The following is a 26,142-nucleotide window of genomic DNA, read 5'->3' as shown; positions in this document are numbered from 1 at the left end:
ATGAAGAAAGCTGCGTTAAAAATGAGCTCCGTATTGTTTTTCTTGTTCAATTATCTGTTTGATGTGTCACATGACCCCCTTCCCATTGAAAAAGTAAAGTTGAATTCAAAATGGCGGCTTTGCAGATGGCCACCATGGGCGTCACCCGGCCTCAAATGTTTTTCCCCTCCCATGTACTAATATGCTACAAACGGTAAAGTATTAGCAACCACTTTCATTGTATCAGGATGTATCCATATTTATGGCCCACCCTGTATATATACACACACACACAGTCATGGCCAAAAGTGTTAGCAATCTTGAAGTTGTTCCAGAAAAATAGGTATTTCCCCCAAAAAATTAATAATACACCCACTACACTGCCCCTCTCCATAATATCTCTCCCACACTGCCTCATGTTTAATATCCCACCAAACACACTGCCTCTCTGTATAATATACCCACACACACATTGCTGCTCTGTATAATATCCCTCCCACACATTGCTCCTCTGCATAATTTCCCCCACACACCCTGCTCCTTTGTATAATATCCCCCCCACACACACTGCTCCTCTGCATAATTTCCCCCACACACCCTGCTCCTTTGTATAATATCCCCACACACACACTGCTCCTCTGTATAATTTCCCCACACACACCCTGCTCCTTTGTATAATATCTCTCCCACACACACTACTCCTCTGTATATATATATATATATATATATATATATATGTATATATATATGTATATATATATATATATATATATATATATATATATATATATATATATATACACACACACGTTTTTCCAAGCATGGCGTTGAGAGTGTGGAAGGTTTGAGGGGTGGAGAAGGAGCAGAGGTGGAGGCTGGGCGGAGTCTCAAGCGGTCGCAAAACTGTTGCCAGTATGGGGCCCTGAAATTCCTAGTGGTGGCCCTGACTGTGGGTGACCTTTACTATATTGTTTGTACTTAGTGTTATCACTGTGTTATCCGTGGTGTTACATAGCACTGCAGGTGACTTCTACTACATTGTTTGTACCCAGTGGTATCCCTGTGTTATGTGTAGTGTTACATAGGACTGCAGATGACTTCGTCTACATTGTTTGTACTTAGTGTTATCACTATGTTGTCCCTGGTGTTACATTGGACTGCAGGTGACTTCTACTACATTGTTTGTGCTCAGTGTTATCACTGTTATCCGTGGTGTTACATAGGACTGCAGGTGACTTCTACTACATTGTTTGTGCTCAGTTTTATCACTGTTATCTGTGGTGTTACATAGGAATGCAGGTGTACTACATTGTACTCAGTTTTGTCACTGTTTTATCCATGGTGTTAATACAATTACAGTTAAAATCTCATCATGAAACACCATCCAAAAATTCATCAATGACCCTGTAAGTCTATGTGCGCACGGTGCGTTTTTCCGCAGCGTTTTTGCACGTTTTTCGGGTGCCTTTTTGGTCTAAAAACTGCATGACTTTGCTTCCTCAGCAAAGTATATGAGTTTTCATTTTTGCTATCCGCACAGTGCAGTTTTGTTTTAGGTGCGTTTTTGTGGTGACCACAAAGATGCAACATATCAATTATTTCTGCGTTTTTGCCAATGTTTTTCACCCATGCAATGCATTGGAAAAAACACAGCAACAAAAACGCAGCAAAAAATGCTCAAAAATGTGCAAAAACGCATGTGTTTTTTTCTCATGCGTTTTACCGTGGATGCGTTTTTGTGTGTTTTTTGTAGCCAAAAATGCACAAAAACGCTCCCTCGTTGTGGTCACAAAAAAATGCAGCGTGCGCACATAGCCTAACACTGCTGGTTTTAGCCATCCCACTATGGACCATATGACTTGTAGTTGATGGCACTTCTGGTGATGTCAGCAGCATTTTAGTAAATTTTTAAGATAGTCCACACATTTATTTATTCGTCAATTACTGAATGCCAACAAAAGTTATATATAATAACAATTCTTATTGTGTGGTTTTTTTTTTAAAATTTATTGTATTATGGTGTTGTTGAAATTTGTTGAACAAATAAATGCATGATATTTGTTGTGCAACATTGTAAACATTTTATTCTTTTAAAGGGAATCTGTGAGCAGGATTTTGCCATGTAGTTGGAAGACATGTCTCTTATCACAAAGTGTGCTTTTGTTTACCTGTAATGTCATTCAGACGCCTGGTCAGTTCGGCCTGGTCAGTTCGGCCTGGTCAGTTCGGCCTGGTCAGTTCGGCCTGGTCAGTTCGGCCTGGTCAGTTCCTGTTTTTTTGCGAACCTACTGACAGGACTATCTTTTCAATGTCTTTTGTGTAGTATCGGATGCACACAGAAGCACTTCAGAGTCCCATAAGTTTCTACAAAAAACACATCGGATGCCGTATGTTCATTCTGTTGTGATGGAACATGTCCTATTCTGTCCTGTAATTGCGGACCATGACACAAGTCAATAGGTCCGCAAAATCCCCAGAAGCACCACGGAAGCACTTCCATGTGACCTCCGTCAGGTGCCCCTGCAGTCTGTGTCCCTCTCCTGCGCCAGTGCCATTGCTGCCTGCACCGCAGTGTGTCAAAAGCTGCCCGCATCGCAGTGTGTCAGCATCTGCCTCCACTGCAGTGTGTCAGCATCTGCCTCCACTGCAGTGTGTCAGCATCTGCCTCCACTGCAGTGTGTCAGCATCTGCCTCCACTGCAGTGTGTCAGCATCTTCGGGGATGACAAGCGCTGCCGTCAGGAGGTTAGTTAAGTTCATTACCTGCTGTGATGAAGTCTGCTGCACTCCTAACGTCAGTGCTCATCACTGACTTCCATGCCCGCCACGTTCTCACATCAAGTCTCGCAGGTGGCCCGAGACTGTGACGTCACAGGTCGCTCGCGACACTTCACTTGTGAACGCGGCAGACAATGGAAGTCAGTGACGAGCGCTGATGTCAGGAGTGCAGCGGCGTTCATCACCCCAGGTAATGTACCTAGCTAACTTCATGATGTCGGCGCTCGTTATGCCCTGCGGTGACCTGGCCTGACTTAATGATGTTTGCTCAGGTCCCTGCACTGCTCTCCCAGCCAATGGGGAATATTCTTTTCTTCATTGACTGGGACAGTGAGTATGGTATGGATTGTCGTGGGATCCCCTTATTGGATTACGCCGGACCCGGATTTGATTTTTCTTTCCAATAAATTGGTGAAAGATGAAATGTGTTGGGGAGTGTTTTTTTTAAATAAAAATTTGTTTGTCATCTATTTTTTTGTATTACTGACTGGGTTAGTGATGTTGGCTATTTGATAGATGCCGTGACTTCACTAACTTCTGGGCTTGATGCCAGGTGACATTACACAGCTGGTTTCAACCCAATATATTACCCCGATTGCCACCGCAACAGGGCAATCGGGAAGAGCCAGGTAAAGCCCTGGGACTGTTGCATCTAATGGATGCGGCAATTTAGGGCGGCTGCTGGCTGATATTTTTAGGTTTGGGGGCTTGTGGGAGATACCAGCCCCCAGCTGTGAGGCTTTATCTTGGCTGGGTATCAAAATTGGGGGGACCGAACAATGTTTTTTTTTTTAAGTATTTATTTTACTGTATGATATAGACCCGCCCACCAGCGGCTGTTATTGGTTGCAGTCAGACAGCTGGCACTCAGCATGGGGGTGCGTCTGACTGCAACCAATCACAGATACCGGTGAGCGAGGGAAGTAGTGAATATGTATGAGTCTAATTAGCAGAAGACTCAGGAAGAACAAAGTGCTGCCGCAGGAGCAGTGTAAGCCTTCCCGGTGATCGGTGAGTATGCAGCGCTTGCTCCTACCCCTTTGTTCCAGATCCTGTTCCCCATAGACTTTATATGAGGACGAGCATCTGGCCAGATACCGTGTATAGTATTTAATGCTCCTTCCGTCTTTTTTGCGGTCAGCAAAAAAAGACCGAAGTCACACAGATGACACATGGACCGTCTACGGAATGGAACAGTTGTCACACGGATGTCACAGGGATGCATTCGTGGAAAAACAGGACCGCTTTATCATTAGTGGGTCTGAGGAACATGTGAGCTCAAGTCCAACTCTGCCCCTTCTGTGATTAGCAGGTGCTAGAGGTGGGGAGACAAAAGGCGCAATAGGGTCTTACCCGATATAACGTGAAATGATAAGAAGGGAATAGGTACACTCACCTGATAGGGTTGTGCCAGTCACAACTCCTTGAATCGCATGTGAGTGTCAGCGTGGTTTAAGCAGCGGCCCCGTAAATAGTGGAAAAATATATATAATAAAGAAAAACGGGTTTTAGCCGCGCTTAAAAACCACTGATGCAGGATTAATGAAGAAGTTTCTTTTTATTTCAGCATTCCAACGCGTTTCAGAGACAAGGACCGTCTCCTTCCTCAGGGAAAAAAGAAATCATACACATATCCACAGCCTAATGCTTTATAAGAGGATGCAAACTGCCACGTTGACAGCCATGACGTCATCCACCCACCCGGTTGTAGGGCGATTACTCATAGACACGTGGAGACGTACAAAAGAAGAAGGAAAAAAGAAGGGAAAAAAATGGTCACATTTTGATACATTAAAAACATCGCAAGAATGCGAACAAACATCATAAATTACAATGAAAATGGAAAAAAAAATCTTTTTGTGGTTCATTACCGGCATATATGAAAATATAGACATAGTTTGGGTATAAAGAGATAAAAAGAAATTGGAAAGATGCGAACTTATAAGAAGGTGCTAGTGTGCAAAGGGGTTAACCACCAAACCATTACTCCAAATCCGTCAAATGATCTTGATGGAGATGGGAATGGGATGTCATTTTGTGACTTAAAGAGACCAATATTTATGAGCAAAAATTCTTCATAATGCTCCATGGAATAATTTAATATATATAGAGATCTGTATGGGCACATAAACGTGATTAGTGCTGGTGCAGACATATTATGACCGACTTGAAATAGTGAGCTTGTCTGATTGTAAAAATAGGATTTTAGAAGTGCAGAAAAAGGTGAACAATTATCTGAACCGTGAAGGGCTGGTGTAGAGGAATCTAAAGTAAGATGAAAAGAGATCGCATGCGTGAAGGAAAGGAGCGAGTATCAGGGTTGTCGGGGTGAAACGGGTTCAGACCGTGGGAAAATGAAAGAATGCGCAGGCGCACAGAGCAAGTATAACCCAGCGGAGGTAACAAAGGGTCAGACCGTGGGAGAAAAACTGTGTGTGCAGTAATATAGAGTGGGGGGTAAATGCACATGTGAAAGTACGCTGTGCAGAATTGAGGAATGGACGGGACTAATGATTATACTAATAAAAAATGTGTTGTAATGGTTATTTAATATCTAAAGGAGGGGGGAAGGGGAAAAAAAAATTTATTTATTTATTTTTTTTAATACCACTCCATTAGGGGGTATTTTACAAAGATATACTCGATATGAAAGCTTAGATAGTAATAAAAATATTTTTTTGGAAAGGATTTTATCAATTATTATTAAAATTGGAACAACTCTCTAAATCTCTGGAGTATAGAAACACGCTGGATAAGTCTAGAAATACTAAAATCATATTAAAAGATAGGGAATGTATGGCAATAATACATACATAAAAAGAAAGGGGGGGGAGTTTTTTTCCCCGAAAACTCCCAAAACATTATTTTAAAAGTGGATGATCAAGTAAAAATGCCTTGAGGTAGCACATGTGGCAAGGGTTTCATAGACTCATGATAAATTATCTTAAAACACTGTTTGTAGTTTTAAGTAATATGATCACAGTGTTTTAAGATAATTTATCATGAGTCTATGTAACCCTTGCCACATGTGCTACCTCAAGGCATTTTTACTTGATTATTGCCATACATTCCCTATCTTTTAATATGATTTTAGTATTTCTAGACTTATCCAGCGTGTTTCTATACTCCAGAGATTTAGAGAGTTGTTCCAATTTTAATAATAATTGATAAAATCCTTTCCAAAAAATTATTTTTATTACTATCTAAGCTTTCATATCGAGTATATCTTTGTAAAATACCCCCTAGTGGAGTGGTATTAAAAAAAAAAAAAAAAAAAAATAAAATTTCCCTTTCCCCCCTCCTTTAGATATTAAATAACCATTCCAACACATTTTTTATTAGTATAATCATTAGTCCCGTCCATTCCTCAATTCTGCACAGCGTACTTTCACATGTGCATTTACCCACCACTCTATATTACTGCACACACAGTTTTCCTCCCACGGTCTGACCCTTTGTTACCTCCGCTGGGTTATACTTGCTCTGTGCGCCTGCGCATTCTTTCATTTTCCCACGGTCTGAACCCGTTTCACCCCGACAACCCTGATACTCGCTCCTTTCCTTCACGCATGCGATCTCTTTTCATCTTACTTTAGATTCCTCTACACCAGCCCTTCACGGTTCAGATAATTGTTCACCTTTTTCTGCACTTCTAAAATCCTATTTTTACAATCAGACAAGCTCACTATTTAAAATCGGTCACAATATGTCTGCACCAGCACTAATCACGTTGATGTGCCCACACAGATCTCTATAGATATTAAATTGTTCTATGGAGCTTTATGAAGAATTTTTGCTCATAAATATTGGTCTCTTTAAGTCACAAAATGACATCCCATTCCCATCTCCATCAAGATCATTTGACGGATTTGGAGTAATGGTTTGGTGGTTAACCCCTTTGCACACTAGCACCTTCTTATAAGTTCGCATCTTTCCAATTTCTTTTTATCTCTTTATACCCAAACTATGTCTATATTTTCATATATGCCGGTAATGAACCACAAAAATAATTTTTTTCCATTTTTATTGTAATTTATGATGTTTGTTCGCGTTCTTGCGATGTTTTTAATGTATCAAAATGTGACCATTTTTTCCCTTCTTTTTCCTTCTTCTTTTGTACGTCTCCACGCTTCTATGAGTCATCGCCCTACAACCGGGTGGGTGGATGACGTCATGGCTGTCAACGTGGCAGTTTGCATCCTCTTATAAAGCATTAGGCTGTGGATATGTGTATGATTTCTTTTTTCCCTGAGGAAGGAGACGGTCCTTGTCTCTGAAACGCGTTGGAATGCTGAAATAAAAAGAAACTTCTTCATTAATCCTGCATCAGTGGTTTTTAAGCGCGGCTAAAACCCGTTTTTCTCTTTATTATATATATTTTTCCTTCTGTGATTAGCAGCTTCTGTCTTTGGAAATCTACACTGAAAGCCTGGTGTGGGCTGGGGCAGCTGTATGGGCTCTGCTACATGCAAAAAATAAAGTCTTTCACTGTGTCAGAATGGCTGCAGCCAGTGATATAAATGACACATCACTGGAATCAGGGTCCCTGCCCCTACATCATGCTGTTTTCATATGGGGAGCAAAAACCTGCTGACAGATTCCCTTTAACGGGTTGGGAGCTCAATTTTGTGGCACAGGTCTTTAATGCATGACTTTGCCAATTTCAAAATATGAACTCAAGGTCCAATTTGGCAGAAATCCATGTAATCTACTTCGGGCTTGTAAACACGGTGCATTTCTGCACCATTTTAAGCTGCAGAGTCTCATTGTCAAAATGCATGCGTTTTGCCTTCCAAACAAGGTCTATGTGACTTCTGCAAAATTTGTGCGCACGATGCTTTTTAAACGCAGCGTTTTGAGTGTCAGAAATTTGACAAAATCTCTGCATTTAAAAATGCAGCATGTCAATTTTTCAGTGCGTTTTGACAGCGTTTAACAACCGTTGAAATCAATGAGATGTTTGAAAACACAGCCAAAATCCTAAGCATTGCGTTTTCTCTGCATTTATGTTGCAAGCCGCATGCTTTTTTTGATGTCAACAAATGTTTTGGCCTGGAAGTGAGTTCAAGAGGTTTACTGTTAACCTCACATCCAGCCCTAAATAAAATGAGAGTTGTACTATATTTAATATTCATTTTAATTAATAAATATTATTTAATATACTTTTTCTGAATATTCACAATATAGTGAATGAGTAGAAGCAGGAAATGTAATCAGTAGGTTTCTTTATTTTTTTTTTCTCATGGTGTTTGATTGAAGAAACTTTATTTTCCATTAACAAAGTTTTGTAAACGCATCAAAATTTAAGAATTGAAGATGCATTGAAAAAGCGCTTAAAACGCACAAAAAACACAGAAAACGCGCTCAAAATGCATGCGTATTTCTTAAGTTTTTTGGACAAAAGCAAAAATGTCAAAATCAGAAACTGCCAGAGGATGCATTTATTTCTGCAATGAACAGGACGCAGTGTGCGCCAAGCCCTTAGGTTACTAATTGTGAACTGCTGCACATCAAGATGGAGCTATTTTATGACTGGATGTAACCAATTCCTTATGATATTGATTGCAGTGTGACACAGGGGCCATCTCATTACTATGCTGGTAGGGGAAAAAGACTAGTACACATAGCAACCAAATACTGTGGTATAACCTAAGTCCCACCTATCAATCACCTCATGAGCATACAGACAATATTAGGGTACTTTCACACTTGCGTTGTGCGGCATCCGTTACAATGCGTTGTGCATCATCACCGCACACACACCGGCACTACTGCACCCATCATCACTGCACACACACTGGCACTACCACACCCATCATCACCGCACACACGCAGGCACTACTTCCCCCATTATCACCACACACACAAGCACTACCACTCCCATCATCACTGCACACACCGGCACTACCGCCCCCATCATCACCGCACACATACCGGTACTACCGCACCCATCATCACCACACACGCAGGCAGTACAGCCCCCATCAGCACCACACACACCGGCACTACCTGAGTGACATCAGCGCTGACAGCGCGATTCACTTCAGTTTCTGCGTTGAGATCACAGTGAGCGGCGGTGTTCTACTGCCGCTCCTGTCAGCTTCCGATGTAGCAGAGCTGAAAGCATCGTGGGACCTTGTGTGGATTACATCGAACCTGGAGTGGTATTTGGGGATTAATAAAGTGGTGAAAGAGGGTGTTTTTTTAGTCTTTCATTTCAAATAACGGATTTTTCGTTGTTTGTGTTTATTTACTTTCACTACAGATTAATCATGGGGGGTGTCTCATAGATGCCTGCCATCATTAACCTAGGACTTAGTGGCAGCTATGGGCTGAGATTAACTCCTTATTACCCCGATTGCCACTGCACCAGGGCAATTCGGGATGAGCCGGGTAGAGTCCTGGGACTGTCGCATCTAATGAATGCAACAATTCCAGGCGGCTGCTGGCTGATATTTTTAGGCTGGGGGGCTCCCCCTAACGTGGGGCTTCCCATCCTGAGAATACCAGCCTTTAGCCGTGTGGCTTTATTTTGGCTGGTATCAAAATTGGGGTGGACCGCACACCGTTTTTTTTAAATTATTTATTTATTTATTGTACTGCACGATATAGACCCGCCTACCGGCGGCTGTGATTGGTTGCAGTGAGACAGCTGTCACTCAGCGTGGGGACACGTCTGACTGCAACCAATCATAGGTGCCGGGGGATGGGGGAAACAGTGAATACGAGATAGAATAATGAGCAGCGGCATTTTCAAAAGCAGGAGAAGCCGCCAGAGCAGTGTGACAGCTGTGCAGCGCCGCACCGGTGATCGGTGATTATGAGAGAGGGAATGAGAGGGAGAGACCGAGAGAGAGAGAGACCGACCAGCAGACCGACCGACAAAGAGAGAGAAAAACTGACCGACAGAGAAAGAGAGAGACCGATAGACAGACGGCAAATGCATGGCGACAGAATCCAGCACGATAGACATTCATTATGCCTCTTAACGGATCCCGACAGAATCCTGCCAAGTGCGTTTTTTTACACAAACAAAAAACGTTACATTGCGCATTCCTTCCGTCTGACGATCACTGACGGTCACTGACAAAACAACTGATGCGCTGCGGGTGGATGCAACGCAAGACTATCCGTTGCAATCTGACCTTAATAGAAGCCTATGAGGAATAAACGGATTCCTGCAATGGTTACCATAATTCCTCAAGGCGGCGGATTGCAACGGATGCCGCACAATGCAAGTGTGAAAGTACCCTTACATGAACCCAGTGTCAGAGGTGTTACATGTTAGAATATGCAATGCGTTACAATCCAGGTACTGTGGAACCTCGGGTTACGAGTAACTTGGTGTGCGAGTATTTCGCTATATGAGCAAAGCTTGCTGTAAATTTGTAACTCATTTTATGAGAAAGCTTTGCTGCACGAGCTAATACTGACCGCACACACTTCCGGTTCCGTACTTTAACTGCGCTCTGACCCGCTCTTGCAGTCTGCACAAACACGCAAAAACACGCACAAACATGCACAAACACACAAAAACACACACAAACACGTACAAACACACACATATTATGCTCACCTTATCTTCCGTTCCATCGCCGGCCTCATGGTTCTTGTAGTTCGCGGGTACAGGATGTGTATCGGGTAACCATCGCGATGATGGAGGAACTTCCGCTGTCAGCCGCTTCTCAAAGACAGTGCGCTGACCAATCAGAGGCAAGCAGTGCCTGCCTTTGACATCAGCGCTCTGGCAGTGGAAGCTGCAGCATCGGACGTGATGGTTACCCGATTCACATCCTGTACCGGCGAACTACAAGAACCAGGAGGCCGGCGAGAGAACGGAAGGTAAGGTGAGCATAATACAGTTAGGTCCAGAAATATTTGGACAGTGACACAAGTTTTGTTATTTTAGCTGTTTACAAAAACATGTTCAGAAATACAATTATATATATAATATGGGCTGAAAGTGCACACTCCCAGCTGCAATATGAGAGTTTTCACATTCAAATCGGAGAAAGGGTTTAGGAATCATAGCTCTGTAATGCATAGCCTCCTCTTTTTCAAGGGACCAAAAGTAATTGGACAAGGGACTCTAAGGGCTGCAATTAACTCTGAAGGCGTCTCCCTCGTTAACCTGTAATCAATGAGGTAGTTAAAAGGTCTGGGGTTGATTACAGGTGTGTGGTTTTGCATTTGGAAGCTGTTGCTGTGACCAGACAACATGCGGTTGAGGTGAAGCAGAACATCCTGAGGCTGAAAAAAAAGAAAAAATCCATCAGAGAGATAGCAGACATGCTTGGAGTAGCAAAATCAACAGTCGGGTACATTCTGAGAAAAAAGGAATTGACTGGTGAGCTTGGGAACTCAAAAAGGCCTGGGCGTCCACGGATGACAACAGTGGTGGATGATCGCCGCATACTTTCTTTGGTGAAGAAGAACCCGTTCACAACATCAACTGAAGTCCAGAACACTCTCAGTGAAGTAGGTGTATCTGTCTCTAAGTCAACAGTAAAGAGAAGACTCCATGAAAGTAAATACAAAGGGTTCACATCTAGATGCAAACCATTCATCAATTCCAAAAATAAACAGGCCAGATTTAAATTTGCTGAAAAACACCTCATGAAGGCAGCTCAGTTCTGGAAAAGTATTCTATGGACAGATGAGACAGATGAGACAAAGATCAACCTGTACCAGAATGATGGGAAGAAAAAAGTTTGGAGAAGAAAGGGAACGGCACATGATCCAAGGCACACCACATCCTCTGTAAAACATGGTGGAGGCAACGTGATGGCATGGGCATGCATGGCTTTCAATGGCACTGGGTCACTTGTGTTTATTGATGACATAACAGCAGACAAGAGTAGCCGGATGAATTCTGAAGTGTACCGGATATACTTTCAGCCCAGATTCAGCCAAATGCCGCAAAGTTGATCGGACGGCGCTTCATAGTACAGATGGACAATGACCCCAAGCATACAGCCAAAGCTACCCAGGAGTTCATGAGTGCAAAAAAGTGGAACATTCTGCAATGGCCAAGTCAATCACCAGATCTTAACCCAATTGAGCATGCATTTCACTTGCTCAAATCCAGACTTAAGACGGAAAGACCCACAAACAAGCAAGACCTGAAGGCTGCGGCTGTAAAGGCCTGGCAAAGCATTAAGAAGGAGGAAACCCAGCGTTTGGTGATGTCCATGGGTTCCAGACTTAAGGCAGTGATTGCCTCCAAAGGATTCGCAACAAAATATTGAAAATAAAAATATTTTGTTTGGGTTTGGTTTATTTGTCCAATTACTTTTGACCTCCTAAAATGTGGAGTGTTTGTAAAGAAATCTGTACAATTCCTACAATTTCTATCAGATATTTTTGTTCAAACCTTCAAATTAAACGTTACAATCTGCACTTGAATTCTGTTGTAGAGGTTTCATTTCAAATCCAATGTGGTGGCATGCAGAGCCCAACTCGCGAAAATTGTGTCACTGTCCAAATATTTCTGGACCTAACTGTATGTGTGTGTTTGTGTGTGTTTGTGTGTGTTTGTGCATGTGTGGAATGGTAAAATAGGGGACCAGGATGGGACATTGAACAAGTTGTGTAACAAATTGTCTGAGCTTCCATTATTTCCTATGGGAAATTTTGCTTTACTTGACGAGTAACTTGGTTTACAAGCACACTCCCAGAACGGATTGTTCTCGTAAACCAAGGTTCCACTGTATATAGCTGTGGGCATTACACATACATTAAGCTGATTTCATCAGCTCTCATTCATATGCTTCAGAGGAAAGCTTGCAGAGTAAATATTGCCATTTCCACCCCATATCATTTCACTACTTGCATTAAATCTGCATTTTTTTCAGCAACAAAATCTGGAGCAAAAAATTGCTATGGTTTTCCTCCAGAGGAGGAGGTAAAATCCAAAGTGCTATTTGTTGCTGTGGATGTCATTGCAAAACCCCCCTACCCATTTCCAAAACCACCGATTACTTGGCAAAGGTTGTCTGTCACATCTCTTGTTAATTTACCCTGGTGATACTTTTTGTGTGATCTTGAGATTTAAAATGAAACTGTAATTTTAATTTTTATTTTGATAAATCAATAGTACACATGGAAATAAGAATCTTTGAATTACATCTTATCAGACAAATTTGCTTCTTTCTCTGGTAGGATTGATCAGTCAATATTAGAGATGAGCGGTGTTCGAATCCAAGCGTTCGCCAATTTCAAATTCGAGTTGTTTTGGGCGATGTTCGAGACGTTCGACAAACTCGAACGATTTGCTTAACATATGACCGTTCGAGTTACCGTTCGATAACGGTTCGATCACCAAAAGTGTAGCTAGTTACTAGCTGGCTTTTCACTGTAATACTGTCAGTCATTGTTAATAATGATATTATCAAAATTCAGCGTATAGTGTGCAGGGGGGACAGGGTTTAGATCAGTGCTGCTGAGTGCTGAAAGAATGGCAATCGCCATTGTTTTTTTTCCTAACCGCGCGTACAGTGGGGCGGGCCAGGCTGTCAGCTAATCACAGCAAAGTGGATTTTTGCAAGACAAGCAAGGGCATGTTTCATTGGCTGTGCATGTCACATGTCCTTGCCCTATAAGACCCGGCCCTTTTCCCCATCGCTGCCATTATCTCAGTGCTGTGGGTGTGTGTCAGTCACGGCTCCCGCTGCTGCTGCTGCTGTGGGCGCTATACACTTATACAGTGCAATCTACTCATCGGTTTAGGGATTAGGGACTACTTGTAATTTCAGCCCTTTTCAGGGCTAGATTAGAGCAGTTCATAGCCATTTTTGCTAGGCAGGTCTGTGCCAGCGCTGTGCAAGCGTTTTTCACAGCGTCTGTCTAAATCAACTCAGGCAATTCCTTGGGGCATAGTATCAGTGTTTGTGATAGTCAGTGACATACCACTGCTGTCAAGAAAGCTACCCCTCCTCTCCATTTCTACTAGCCAATTTTTAACTGCAGGTAGTCCAGGCAATTCTTTGGGGCATAGTATCAGTGTGTGTGATAGTCAGTGATGTACCACTGCTGTCAAGAAAGCTACCCCACCTCTCCATTTCTACTAGCCAATTTTTAACTGCAGGTAGTCCAGGCAATTCTTTGGGGCATAGTATCAGTGTGTGTGATAGTCAGTGACGTACCACTGCTGTGAAGAAAGCTACCCCACCTCTCCATTTCTAGTAGCCAATTTTTAACTGCAGCTAGTCCAGCCAATCTGTGAGGAAGGTGCAGGCGTAGATATAATGTTGCCTTCATCCAAAGCTGGTGCTCTCGATGTCTGAGAGAGCTCAACACCAGCAGCTGTTTCCACTTTCAAAACAACTGACGACCTGCCAATCACACTGCCTGTTGCAGGTATGGCTACTTTCACACTTCCGTTGAACGGCATCCGTTGCATTGCATTGTGTGACGGATGCAACGGATGTGTTGCATATAATGGCACAACGGATGCAATGGATCGTACAAAACAACGGAAAGCTTTGTTTTTTATTTTTTTTTTCTTCTTTACAGTTTTACCGGCAGCTGACTATTGTGAACGATCAGCTGATTACCCGGCGGCCGGGCGCTCAGCTGATCGCTCTCAATAGCCGGCGGTCGGGGGCGCTCAGCTGAGAGCTCTCACATGCCGGCGGCCGGGGGCGCTCAGCTGAACGTTCGGCCACCGAGAAACAAAATAAAGTTTCTGTGATTTACAAAAAAAAAGAGTATGCGCAGTGAAAAATAAAGGTTTCCGCCACTCAACAAAATGTTACATGCTGCGTTCATTCCGCCCGACGCAGCGTCACAATAACGACGCTGCGTCATCCAGCGGATGCAACGCTGACCCTTGCGTTACAGTGCATCGTCCATACAAGTCTATGGAGAATAGCGCAGTGCGTTAACGGACTGCGCTATTCTACATAGTGACGGACTGCGCTGAACGCAAGTGTGAAAGTACCCTAAAGAGGTGGAAGGTCTGCGTCCTAAAGCACGTGTGGCTGCTGTCCCCACAGTCACAGAGGATGAAGAGCACACAGATGCACTTGATGGGGCTGACGGTGGTTGCACAGCCCCGCTAGGCCGCAATGTAGCACAGTGAGCTTCCCACTGCGACTTTTGCTTCATTTAAAGTAGTGTACAGGGTGGGCTCCCCAGTATACAGCAAAACCATGCACCAGGAAAAGGACTCTAGGCAGTTGGGTTGATAAATGATTGTTTAACTTTACCAAAACAAACAAAAAAACCATGCATAAAACAGAAAGAATAGAACAATCTATTCACAAGGCCAAAAGCCTACACCCCTATGCTGCGCCACTCGTAATGGCGATTTATACCCCCTGCTCACCAACGTTTGCCTAACCAAGGGACTGTCTAAACAGTCGCCTAATACCTGGTAATCCCTCTGGGTAGCAGGAGTAATTGTGTGTGTGTGTGTGTGTGTGTGTGTGTGTGTATAGGCAGAGGGAGTGGCTAAGATTAGAGCTCCACCCCGCCTGCCTCTTCTATCTACATAGAATCTCATTAGTAACAGCTGCCATCTCCTCTCAGTAATGGGAAAATCTTCACTGAGTACAGATTTTACCTCCAGAATTGAGAAAGTTGATAATAAGTATGACTGATCAATTCTCAGAGAAAGCAGCAGATTTGTCTGATAAGATATATTACAAAGTTACTTATTTACATGTGTACTATGGATTTATTAAATACAAATGAAAATGACGGGGATGCTTTAAGTGCTAGTATGGTAGTTCTCTAACGTATCAGAATCTCCACAAGAAAATATGGACCAGAAAATCTGCCACAACTTGGGAATCCGTAAAAAAACAAACAAAATGAAATGGTAAGTGCTCTCCCTGCGTCCAGAACGCTCTCCACCACAGCTTATGTCTCTGTCATTTGGCTGCAGCAATGACTTAAGATTTATTATTTTTTTACATGACTGCAGTCATTTGGTCATCACTTTTTTAATAAGCAAATACCCCTTTCATATTGCATGATTGATCATTTGGTTGACTTTACTCACCTCCACAAAGTAGAAGCAAGGCAACAGAGTCATACTGTCCTTGGGGGGGCGAACTTTGCTTTTCTCCTTAGGGGAGATCATTGCACCCAGTGGGGTGACTGGAGAGATAGAAGGGTCCGTAGGACACCTGTGGATAGAAAATGCAAAGAATTTTTTTTTAATACAATATTTTCTTTCTTGTTAAATTATTATTTTTTCCCTGTTTTATGATGTAGGAAAGTTTTATATACAGCATTTTTAAGAAAAGTGCCACAGTTTCTGTGGTAGTAATTCATGCAGTTTTTTTTTAGCCAAAGGACTACCAAGGAATGGGAAATATAAAGGAACAACTAAGGCTATGTTCACACTTTGCGTTTTCACCTGCGTTTCCGCTGCTTTTAGAGTCAGTTTTGAACTGCAGCGTTTTTGTGCCCAAATGCATGCGTTTTGATTTTCCATTAAAGTCAATGAGAAATCATGAATTCTTGTACACACTTTGCGTTTACAAACGCATCACAAAATTTGCATAAGTTTGGTCAAAAACCATGCGTTCAGAAAAGGACCCTGTCAATTGTTTTTGCCATTTGTGGTGCGTTTTGTTAACATTGAAGTCAATGAGAAGTTGCAAAAAGCAAGAAATATCAAAATTCCTGCGTTTTACCTGCTTTTTCATTGCAGAAAACATGCGTTTTGGACTACCAAAACGCATGCTTTTTGGACATCAAAATAATGAATTGATATGTTCCTTTACACACACACATAATCCGACAATTAAATTTAAGAAAAATATGCATTTATTGTTATTTTACCGATAAAATGTATCTTAACGCTATAATTTTATTAAATATATCTTTTTCCATTATTTTTCCCATTAATATAAATTTGTCCCTTTTTTTTCTACTTTTTCATTCCGTCTGAATGTTTCAACTTTATTTAGTAGTGTCTTGATGTTCAAAACGCATCTGTCAAAACGCAGGTGAAAAAGCATGCAAAAAGCGCTGAAAACGCATCTGAAACGCGGTAAATACGCATGCGTTTTCAGCGCTAAATTTCTTAAAAAGGCAACTTTGGCTAAATCAATTAAGCCCAAAACGTGCGTTTACAACTGCATGTAGGATGACGGAAAGTGCGCACATAGCCTAAGGGTATATTGACACAGAGGTTTTTTTTAAGGATTCTTTTGGAGCATGTCCACTTCAATAAATGACTGAACAATTACTAAAAAAAATGCTTGAAACACTTCTCCTATTCATTTGTATTGCATAACCAATTTTCTGTTCAGTCTTTTGAGCTTTTTTTTGTATTTGCTTAAGGTTTTGAAAATTTCTTGCTTGGAGATAAGAAAGTGCATGTTACTTCTTTGAAGCGGATCTTGATGGAATCCAATGAAATGCCTTTAAGGCTGTGTCCGCACTTTGCAGTTCAATTCCGCAGCGTGTAAGTCACTGCATGTGCGTCTCAGAACGCAGCCGAAAAAGCTGCGTTCTGAGACGCATTCGGCAGAACGCAAAGTGCGGACATTCCTGGAGAGAATTAATGCATTCTGGATGCTTTCTCTGCCATAGACAGAGTGAGAAAAACATCCAGAACGCACATTTTTCACAGTACGCACCCACTCGGCTCTGCAGCATCCCCATAGACTTGCAGCAGAGCCGAGTGGGACCGCACTGTCACTGTCATGGCTGTCGTGCTGATATTGTTAGGCTGCGGATCTCCCCATAATGTGGAGCTCCCCATCCTGAGAATACCAGCCTTCAGCCATGTGGCTTTACCCTGGCTGGTATCCAAATGGGGGGGACTGCACGTCATTTTTATTTTCATTTATTTATTTATTTATTTTACTCCTTGATATAGACACGCCCACCGGCAGCTGTGATTGGTTGCAGTGAGACAGCTGTCACTCAGGGTGGGGGCATGTCTGACTGCAACCAATCATAGGTGCCGGTGGGCGGGGGAAGCAGGGAATACGCGATGGATTAATGAGCGGCCGGCATTTTCAAAAGAGAAGCCGCCACAGTGTGAACGCCGTGCTGCGCTGCGCCGGTGATTGTGGATCGGTAAGTATGAGAGAGGGGGTGAGAGGGAGAGACCGACATGGACAGAGAGAGAGACAGAGACATAGAGAGAGAGAGACAGACAAACCGACCGACAGACTGACCAACAGAGAGAGAGACCGAAAGACCTGCCTTTGTTATGTTAAAAAAATATGTGGATCGCAATAATAATGCAATGCAAGCGCACTGCTTAACATTTTGGCAGCGATTTACTACAACTCATTGATTTCAATGGGTGTAGAACGCAGCCAAAATGGCAAAAACAATTGACATGCTGCTTCTTTGAACGCATGGTTTTTGCCCAAAATTATGCAGATTAAACGCAGCGTTTGGAAACGCAAAGTGCGGACAAGAAATTCACATTTTCCATAGACTTTGCTGGAAAATCAAAACGCATGCCTTTTGGCATGAAAACGCTGTCGTTCAAAACGGACCTAAAAAGCAGCTGAAAAGCAGGTGGAAACGGAAAGTGCGGACACAGCCTAAGAGAAATTAAAGTCTTCAAAATCACTTCAGGAAACAAAAATCTCCTCCAAAAACGCCTTAGTATGTGCGTACAACATATTTTTTAGACAGGCGAACCTGTTTGGTTTTTCAAGTGGAATATGCTTCAACAAACATTTTTTTTCCCCTGAAGCATCTTTCCAATGTTTTGGGGATTCTTATTTCTCTGGAGTGTTCCCTAAACTTGGTGGCTACGCTGGCATCTAAATGATGCCATATGCATATAGCCTAAAAAAATGATTCCGGAAATGGTTTCCACTGGAAAACTCATTGTTTTTGACAATGTTGAGAAAATGCGTGTGTACATAGCTTTTACCTTTCCGCTGGATCCTCGTGTAGACACAAAAAACTGCATCAAATCTGCCATGGTATTTTAAAGCACCTTAATTCACCAATATAGTGGTCCTATTTAGGCTGCATTTACAGGATGAGGCTACAGTGCATTTAGCCACTATAGCGGTAAAACTCAAATAGTTTTTGCTGCTACTTTTGAAAACCAAAGCCAAACAGTGTGTTATTGCTGTGATGGTAGCAAAAAACACAATGCAGACACAACATGTGAACATACAGTAGATTTAGAGTGCATTATACTGTCCTATTTTCTGGAACCCTCGTTTCCTGATAATTGCTTAAACAGGTTGCCAATCACTTTGCGATCGAGCAAAATGCTTACTTAAAAATCATTGTTGTAGCCCCCCTTCACCCATCAGTAATTCTGGTACCTATAACACCATTTTCATATGCAGACCCATTAAAATCAAAGGGTCTGTGCACACGGAAAACACAACATCACGACACACGGAGGACTACATGCACTTTTAACATGTCTGTGAAAAACGTAAAAGAATTCTTAGGCAGCACATGGTCCTGTGTAAATAGGAATGTATTATGATTGATCTGTGATCATGGAAAGACTGTCAGACTGTCTAATCGGGCAATTAAATGTCTACCACTCAGCTTCTACATCGCTATCGGCAGATGGCCGCGGATAAATACCTCCTTATTTTGTCTTTTTCACTTTTTTACACTGGATGCTGTAAGGACAGAACCATAGAAAGAAGTAAAGTGTCACTGGCAAGATCAGACGAGAGCATTTTGGGTTGGGGGTAAATTGTTTTCATGTATTTCCATATAACAAATCTACAAACTTTAAAAGACACATATTACTGTTTTAATGCAATCATATTAACTTTTTTGTCTTGCAAATTCAAATGACTTATTAATTTTATGTTTGGGGCTAAGAACTAACAGTTGTTAACTTCCTGCCTATTTTGTATGGTGACTATCACTGCCGGCTTAGGCCATGTGCCCACAGGCGCTCGTACCTGCGGATATATTCGCAGGTACGGCCGCATGTTTCCCGCAGCTGCCCGCCGACATCCGCAGCTATTTTTAGCTGCGAGTTTCCAGCGGAATAGCTGCGAGACACATGCGGACTTTCACTCGATTTACCTGCGGACGCCCCGGCCTCTATCTCCATAGCGGAGGGCCGGGATCTCTGCAAGTAAATCCGCATGAATAATTGACATGCAGTTAGGTGCGGCTGAGGGATCTCCGCAGGAGATTCCGCAGCCGCACTTTCCGCAGCGTGGACACAGACACTCCCCATGTCCCATAGGGTAATATGGGGAGTGCCTGTACATGCTAGAACCTGCGGATTTATCTGGAAAATCCAGAAAAATCCACAGGTTTTCCGCGGCAAACTCCGCAGCAAAAAGCTCCCGTGGGCACATGGCCTTAGCCAGCAATTCCCCTGCTTCATTTTCCCTTAACAGAGCAGAACCTTCTTATCCAGTCTGCTCCACCGATAGGGTGTCAGTGCAGATGTAATGCTGAATGAATGCCAGCTACCCGCAGTTAAGAAGTGGGGAGCCGGATGTTAATCAGTATGACATTGATAGAGCAGAGTCGAAAAGAAGAAGATGCTCTGTCAATATGATGTCAGTGCAAACAGGTGAATCACAGGCATGATTGCTGTGAGTATGCAGAAATCACCAGGCAGAGCAGAGAGGTAGATAACATAAACAAAAATAATAAAAGTCCCAGATAACCCCTTTAAGTGAAACATGAATTATTGCTTGTTCCTACCTTTTTTTGTTGTACTACTTTACTGTTATTTCTTGCAGTTATTCTCCAGCAATTATGTTACATGCTGCACCAATTTTTCCTTTTGCTTCCGGTTATATGTTCATAGTCACTGTGGCTGAAAAAATACATATGTTTAATCTTTGTCCGGCTGAATAGGTACAATTGTAACTATTCTGTTTTAAAATTGCAATACATTTTTTTTTCCAAAAGCCGTAGAGGGCTGAAATTTCGTGACATCTCTGCAGTTTTGGTCCAGAATATATTGGCCAAATTTCAATAAAATATCTCCACCCCCTTCCGAGATAAGGGGTCGCTGTTAACGTTGTAAAATTATACAGCCTGACGAAGGTTAAAAAGTTCAGCCAGGCGATAAAAAGAATGTTTTGGATGAAAGCTAAGGGGACAGATACAGTAATGGCTGAAAGTGTTGGCACCTTTGAAATTGTTCTACAAAAGTATTTCTGACAGAAAATGATATGTTTTTATATATGTTTATTTACTTTGTGTGTATTGGAGCAAAACAACCAAAAAAAAGAAAAAAGGCAAATTGGATATAATTTCACAGAAACCCTCCAAAACGGGCCAGAGAAAATTGTTGGCACCTTTCCAAATTTTGGATAAATAACTTTGTTTCAAGCACGTGATGCTCGTTCAAACTCACCTGTGGCAAGTAATAGGTGTGGGCAATATGAAAATCACACCTAAAACCAAATATAAAGGAGAGAAGTTGACTCAAGTTTTGCATTGTTTGTCAGTATGTGCCACGCTAAGCACTGAGAACAGAAAGAAGGAGAAGAAAACTGTCTAAGGACTTGAGAACTAAAATTGTTGAGAAATATCAACAATCTCAAGGTTACAAGTGCATGATCAGAGACCTTGATGACACAGCATAGTCCAGATGGTGGATAAGTAGCCCTAATCAAGTTCCAAAGAAATTCAAGCTGTCCTGCAGGCTCAGGGTGCAACAGTGTCAGTAGAAACTATCCATCGACATTTGAATGAAATAAAATACTAAAGCAGGAGACCCAGGAAGACCTCACTGCTGACACAGAGACATAAAAAGCTAGACTACAGTTTGCCAAAATATACACTTCTGGCGAAGCATTTTGTGGACAGATGAGACCAACATAGAGCTTTTTGGTAAAGCACATCATTCTACTGTTTCCCGAAAATGGAATAGAAAGAAAAGAACACAGCACCTACAGTCAAATATGATGGAGGTTCAAAGATTTTTTTTTGGGGCTGTTTTGCTGCGTGTGGCACTGGGTGCCTTGATTTTAAATAATCTGAACATTACCAAAGGATTTTGGGTTGCAATGTCGTGCCCAGTGTCAGAAAGCTGGGTTTGCATCCTAAGTCATGGGTCTTCCAGCAGGATAATAACCACAAACATACTTCAAGAAGCCCCCAGAAATGGATGGAAACAGAGTGCTGGAGAGCTCTGAAGTGGTCAGCAATGAGTCCGGATATAAATCCCATTGACCACCTGTGGAGAGATCTTAAAATTGCTGTTTGGAGAAGGCGTCTTCAAATATGAGACCTGGAGCAGTTGGCAAAAGAAGAGTGGTCCGAAATTCCAGTTGAGAGGTGTAAGAAGCTTATTTGTAGGTTATAGAAAGTGATTGATTACAGTTAATTATTCCAAAGGGTGAAACTGCAAAATATCTATTATTCTTGCAGTAAATCTATTTTTTATTTGTTGATTTTCCCCATAGACTTAAATAACATGAGGAAAATCAGTAGATAAAAAATGTATATGTATTTTTATTGCGTTTATCAATAATATTTTTTCATAATTAAGCAACAGGAAGTATCCAAAACAAAACAGTTTTATTTAAAACATAAAATGCCAAAAAGAGACAAAACCAGCTGAAAATATGACAAAAACACCATAAAAAACAATGAAAAAATGCAAGCAACCTAATGGGTACAGGACTGCTGTTGAAAATCTGCAGCATCAAAAATGCACCTAATACTCATCGAGGGAACCTAGCCTAAGGGTATGTGCACCCAATGTCTTTTTAGAATACCAATAAAGCGACTAGAGTAAAATAGCATTGAATAAAATTATTTTATTGAAGACATTATTAAAAAAGCATTTTTTGTATATAAAAACATTTTTATATGAAAAATAGAAAAGGGGATGTTAGCCAATAAACAACCTTCCCATCACTGCTTCACTTTACATATGTGTGTAAACCAGAGAAACACTGATATTCACTTCAGATTATAGTGCAGAAAAAAAGGGGGGTTTTTTGTATATAAACATGCTGAAAGCAAGAAAAAAACTCCTAAAAAAACTCCTGAAAAATATTGCACAGTCCCGGGGAAATTATTGCACAACCCCAGGAAACAAATGAGAAAGGGAACAACAGTGGTTTGTAGAACCTCAAAATGACAGATAAATATTGCACTCTCCCATAAATGCAAAGAAATCGCAAGCAAGTATATGTTGTAAACCTTATTGCCAAAGCGGCTTATCTCTGGACAGAAGATTATACTATAAAGGAAGATTGAAGTTCACTTGCCCATATAAACAAAAATTATACACATGCCCAAGGGGATACAAATAAGAGGGCAGTGACAACAAAATTCATTAAAAAGAATTAGTACTGTCCAGAAAGAAATACTGGCTAGAAGCAATGGAAGAAGTGCCAGTTAAAGATAAGAAGGGAGGAATGGAATACACAAGCAGTCACAAAGGCAGATGCCTGACTGCCAACTACCATAGTAGGAGCAGATGGAAGGACAAATACCCTGACGGCCGTTTCGCCTAGGGCTTCTTCGTGAGGGTCGCCTAGGGCTTCACGAAGAAGCACTAGGCGAAACGGCCGTCAGGGTATTTGTCCTTCCATCTGCTCCTACTATGGTAGTTGGCAGTCAGGCATCTGCCTTTGTGACTGCTTGTGTATTCCATTCCTCCCTTCTTATCTTTAACTGGCACTTCTTCCATTGCTTCTAGCCAGTATTTCTTTCTGGACAGTACTAATTCTTTTTAATGAATTTTGTTGTCACTGCCCTCTTATTTGTATCCCCTTGGGCATGTGTATAATTTTTGTTTATATGGGCAAGTGAACTTCAATCTTCCTTTATAGTATAATCTTCTGTCCAGAGATAAGCCGCTTTGGCAATAAGGTTTACAACATATACTTGCTTGCGATTTCTTTGCATTTATGGGAGAGTGCAATATTTATCTGTCATTTTGAGGTTCTACAAACCACTGTTGTTCCCTTTCTCATTTGTTTCCTGGGGTTGTGCAATAATTTCCCCGGGACTGTGCAATATTTTTCAGGAGTTTTTTTAGGAGTTTTTTTCTTGCTTTCAGCATGTTTATATACAAAAAAAACCCCTTTTTTCTGCACTATAATCTGAAGTGAATATCAGTGTTTCTCTGGTTTACACACATATGTAAAGTGAAGCAGTGATGGGAAGGTTGTTTATTGGCTAACATCCCCTTTTCTATTTTTCATATAAAAATGTTTTTATATAAAAAAATGCTTTTTTAATAATGTCTTCAATAAAATAATTTTATTCAATGCTATTTTACTCTAGTCGCTTTATTGGTATTCTTGGATTCTAGAGTTAGCACTATTGTGATTGGGCCATTAATTTGGTGTTCAATGTCATTTTAGGCAGAGTCCTCTCCAAAAATTGTATGAAAACCTCTTAAAAACCTGAAAACAATCAACATATGCATTTCAATGTAAAAATGACTTACTGTTCATATGTTCAGATTTTTTTCTAGCGTTTTTGCCAGGATTTTTTGGTACACAAAGTGCTGACAGTTTCTTGATGATTCATTGGGGTGAAAATAACCACCAGAAAATGTCAGTAAAAAAGACAATCCAAAAATGAGGGGAAATAATAAAAAAAACTACCGTATACAAAATGTGCTGTAAGGAAAATGACACTGGTGTTTCGTGGTGTCTAACACCATGGAAATGAGGACACTATGCCTTTTTTTAGGTGGATCCTCTCCAAAAAAAAATCACTTGAAAAAACCCTAAAAAATGCTCAAAAATATGAACATATGCATGTGTGTAAAAACGACTTACTATTCATACACTGTATGTTTAGTCTTTTCATAGTTTCATAGTTTTTAAGGTTGAAGGGAGACTCTAAGGGGCACTTTGCACACTGCGACATCGCAGACCGATGCTGCGATGCCGAGCGCGATAGTCCCTGCCCCCGTCGCAGCAGCGATATCCTTGTGATAACTGCCGTAGCGAACATTATCACTACGGCAGCTTCACATGGACTCACCTGTCCTGCGACCGTCGCTCTGGCCGGCGACCCGCCTCCTTGTTAAAGGGGCGGGTCGTGCGGCGTCACTGCAACGTCACATGGCAGGCGGCCAATAGGAGCAGAGGGGCGGAGATGAGCAGGATGTAAACATCCCGCCCACCTCCTTCCTTCCGCATATCCTACGGAAGCCGCAGTGACGCCGGTAGGAGATGTTCCTCGCTCCTGCGGCTTCACACACAGCGATGTGTGCTGCCACAGGAGCGAGGAACAACATCGGACTGTCGCATCAGCGTAATTATGGATTACGCCGACGCTGCACCGATGATACGATTACGGCGCTTTTGCGCTCGTTAATCGTATCATCGAGCCTTTACACACTACGATGTTGCATGCGATGCCGGAAGTGCGTCATTTTCAATTTGACCCCACCGACATCGCACCTGCGATGTCGTAGTGTGCAAAGCCCGCCTAAGTCCATCTAGTTCAACCCGTAGCCTAACATGTTGATCCAGAGGAAGCCAAAAACAAACCAATGTGTCAAATAAGCTCCAATGGGGAAAAAAATTCCTTCCTGACTCCACATACGGCAATCAGACTAGTTCCATGGATCAACACCCTGTCATAAAATCTAATATAGATTTTAAGCATCTTTTAACTGTTTCAGGATTCCAAAGGTGCTAAATATCTAAAGTGAGTGGATCATCCTTCTGGCATTTAACTCACAAAAGTTTTCCAAAACTGTTCAAAACCTCTTGAGGAAACAGTTCAGGAAAACAAAAAAAGAGTTTCCTGAAGTTTTTCCTGAAGTGGATTGATAACTGTTATCATCCTCCTTGTGAACAGGATGTATCCCTTCACAAACTGATGCTGTCAGTGATAAGTAGACAGTGCACCCTGTGTAGGAACCTATCTCTTTTACAATAGGAATGGTACATTCTAAAAACAGACATGTCAGAAGAACTGATAGGTCTTTAATTGGTAAGTATTTATTCAGTTACTGATGAATATTGTGTTTTCTTGTATATTCTGCAATATTATAATACTCTGGAGATTGCCTTTATAGAACTTGTATCTAACCCTTATATGGTCTCAATATGTATCAAAATGGTGGTATTATTTTGGTGCTTGCACAGTGGTAGCGCACACTTATCTCTGATAGTCCTTTCCCTGACATTGTTACTAGGCCTTTCTAGGTGCCACTTTTATTTTCCTTCTGTGTTGATGGTGAGTTTTTTTTACAGGGCCTCATGGCAAAAGTTCTTATTGGCCCCCCAAAATATATATATATATATATATATATATATATATATATATATATATATATATATATATATATATATATATACAGTGCCTACAAGTAGTATTCAACCCCCTGCAGATTTAGCAGGTTTACACATTCGGAATTAACTTGGCATTGTGACATTTGGACTGTAGATCAGCCTGGAAGTGTGAAATGCACTGCAGCAAAAAAGAATGTTATTTCTTTTTTTATTTTTTTTTTTAAATTGTG

The 26,142-nt window shown here is 41.6% G+C and overlaps 1 protein-coding gene across 3 annotated transcripts in view; it reads right to left on the bottom strand.

Annotated features, from left to right (window-relative positions):
- PLPPR3 (phospholipid phosphatase related 3) overlaps nucleotides 1-26,142 on the bottom strand; it is a 270,388-nt gene that overhangs the window by 121,164 nt on the left and 123,082 nt on the right. For 2 of the 3 annotated variants that reach the window (XM_075352702.1, XM_075352720.1), the window contains exons 2-3: nucleotides 20,388-20,502; nucleotides 15,763-15,889 (exon numbers count right to left, since the gene is read on the bottom strand). In XM_075352702.1, the coding sequence (XP_075208817.1) occupies nucleotides 15,763-15,843 (81 nt within the window). In that variant the 5' untranslated portion in view covers nucleotides 15,844-15,889; nucleotides 20,388-20,502. The remainder of the gene's footprint in view (nucleotides 1-15,762; nucleotides 15,890-20,387; nucleotides 20,503-26,142) is intronic. The other variant, XM_075352711.1, reaches the window with a different exon arrangement.

The sequence above is a fragment of the Anomaloglossus baeobatrachus genome, chromosome 1 (assembly GCF_048569485.1).
Source record: "Anomaloglossus baeobatrachus isolate aAnoBae1 chromosome 1, aAnoBae1.hap1, whole genome shotgun sequence".
NCBI classification, from domain to species: domain Eukaryota; kingdom Metazoa; phylum Chordata; class Amphibia; order Anura; family Aromobatidae; genus Anomaloglossus; species Anomaloglossus baeobatrachus.
This window is presented reverse-complemented; position numbering and strand designations above follow the sequence as displayed.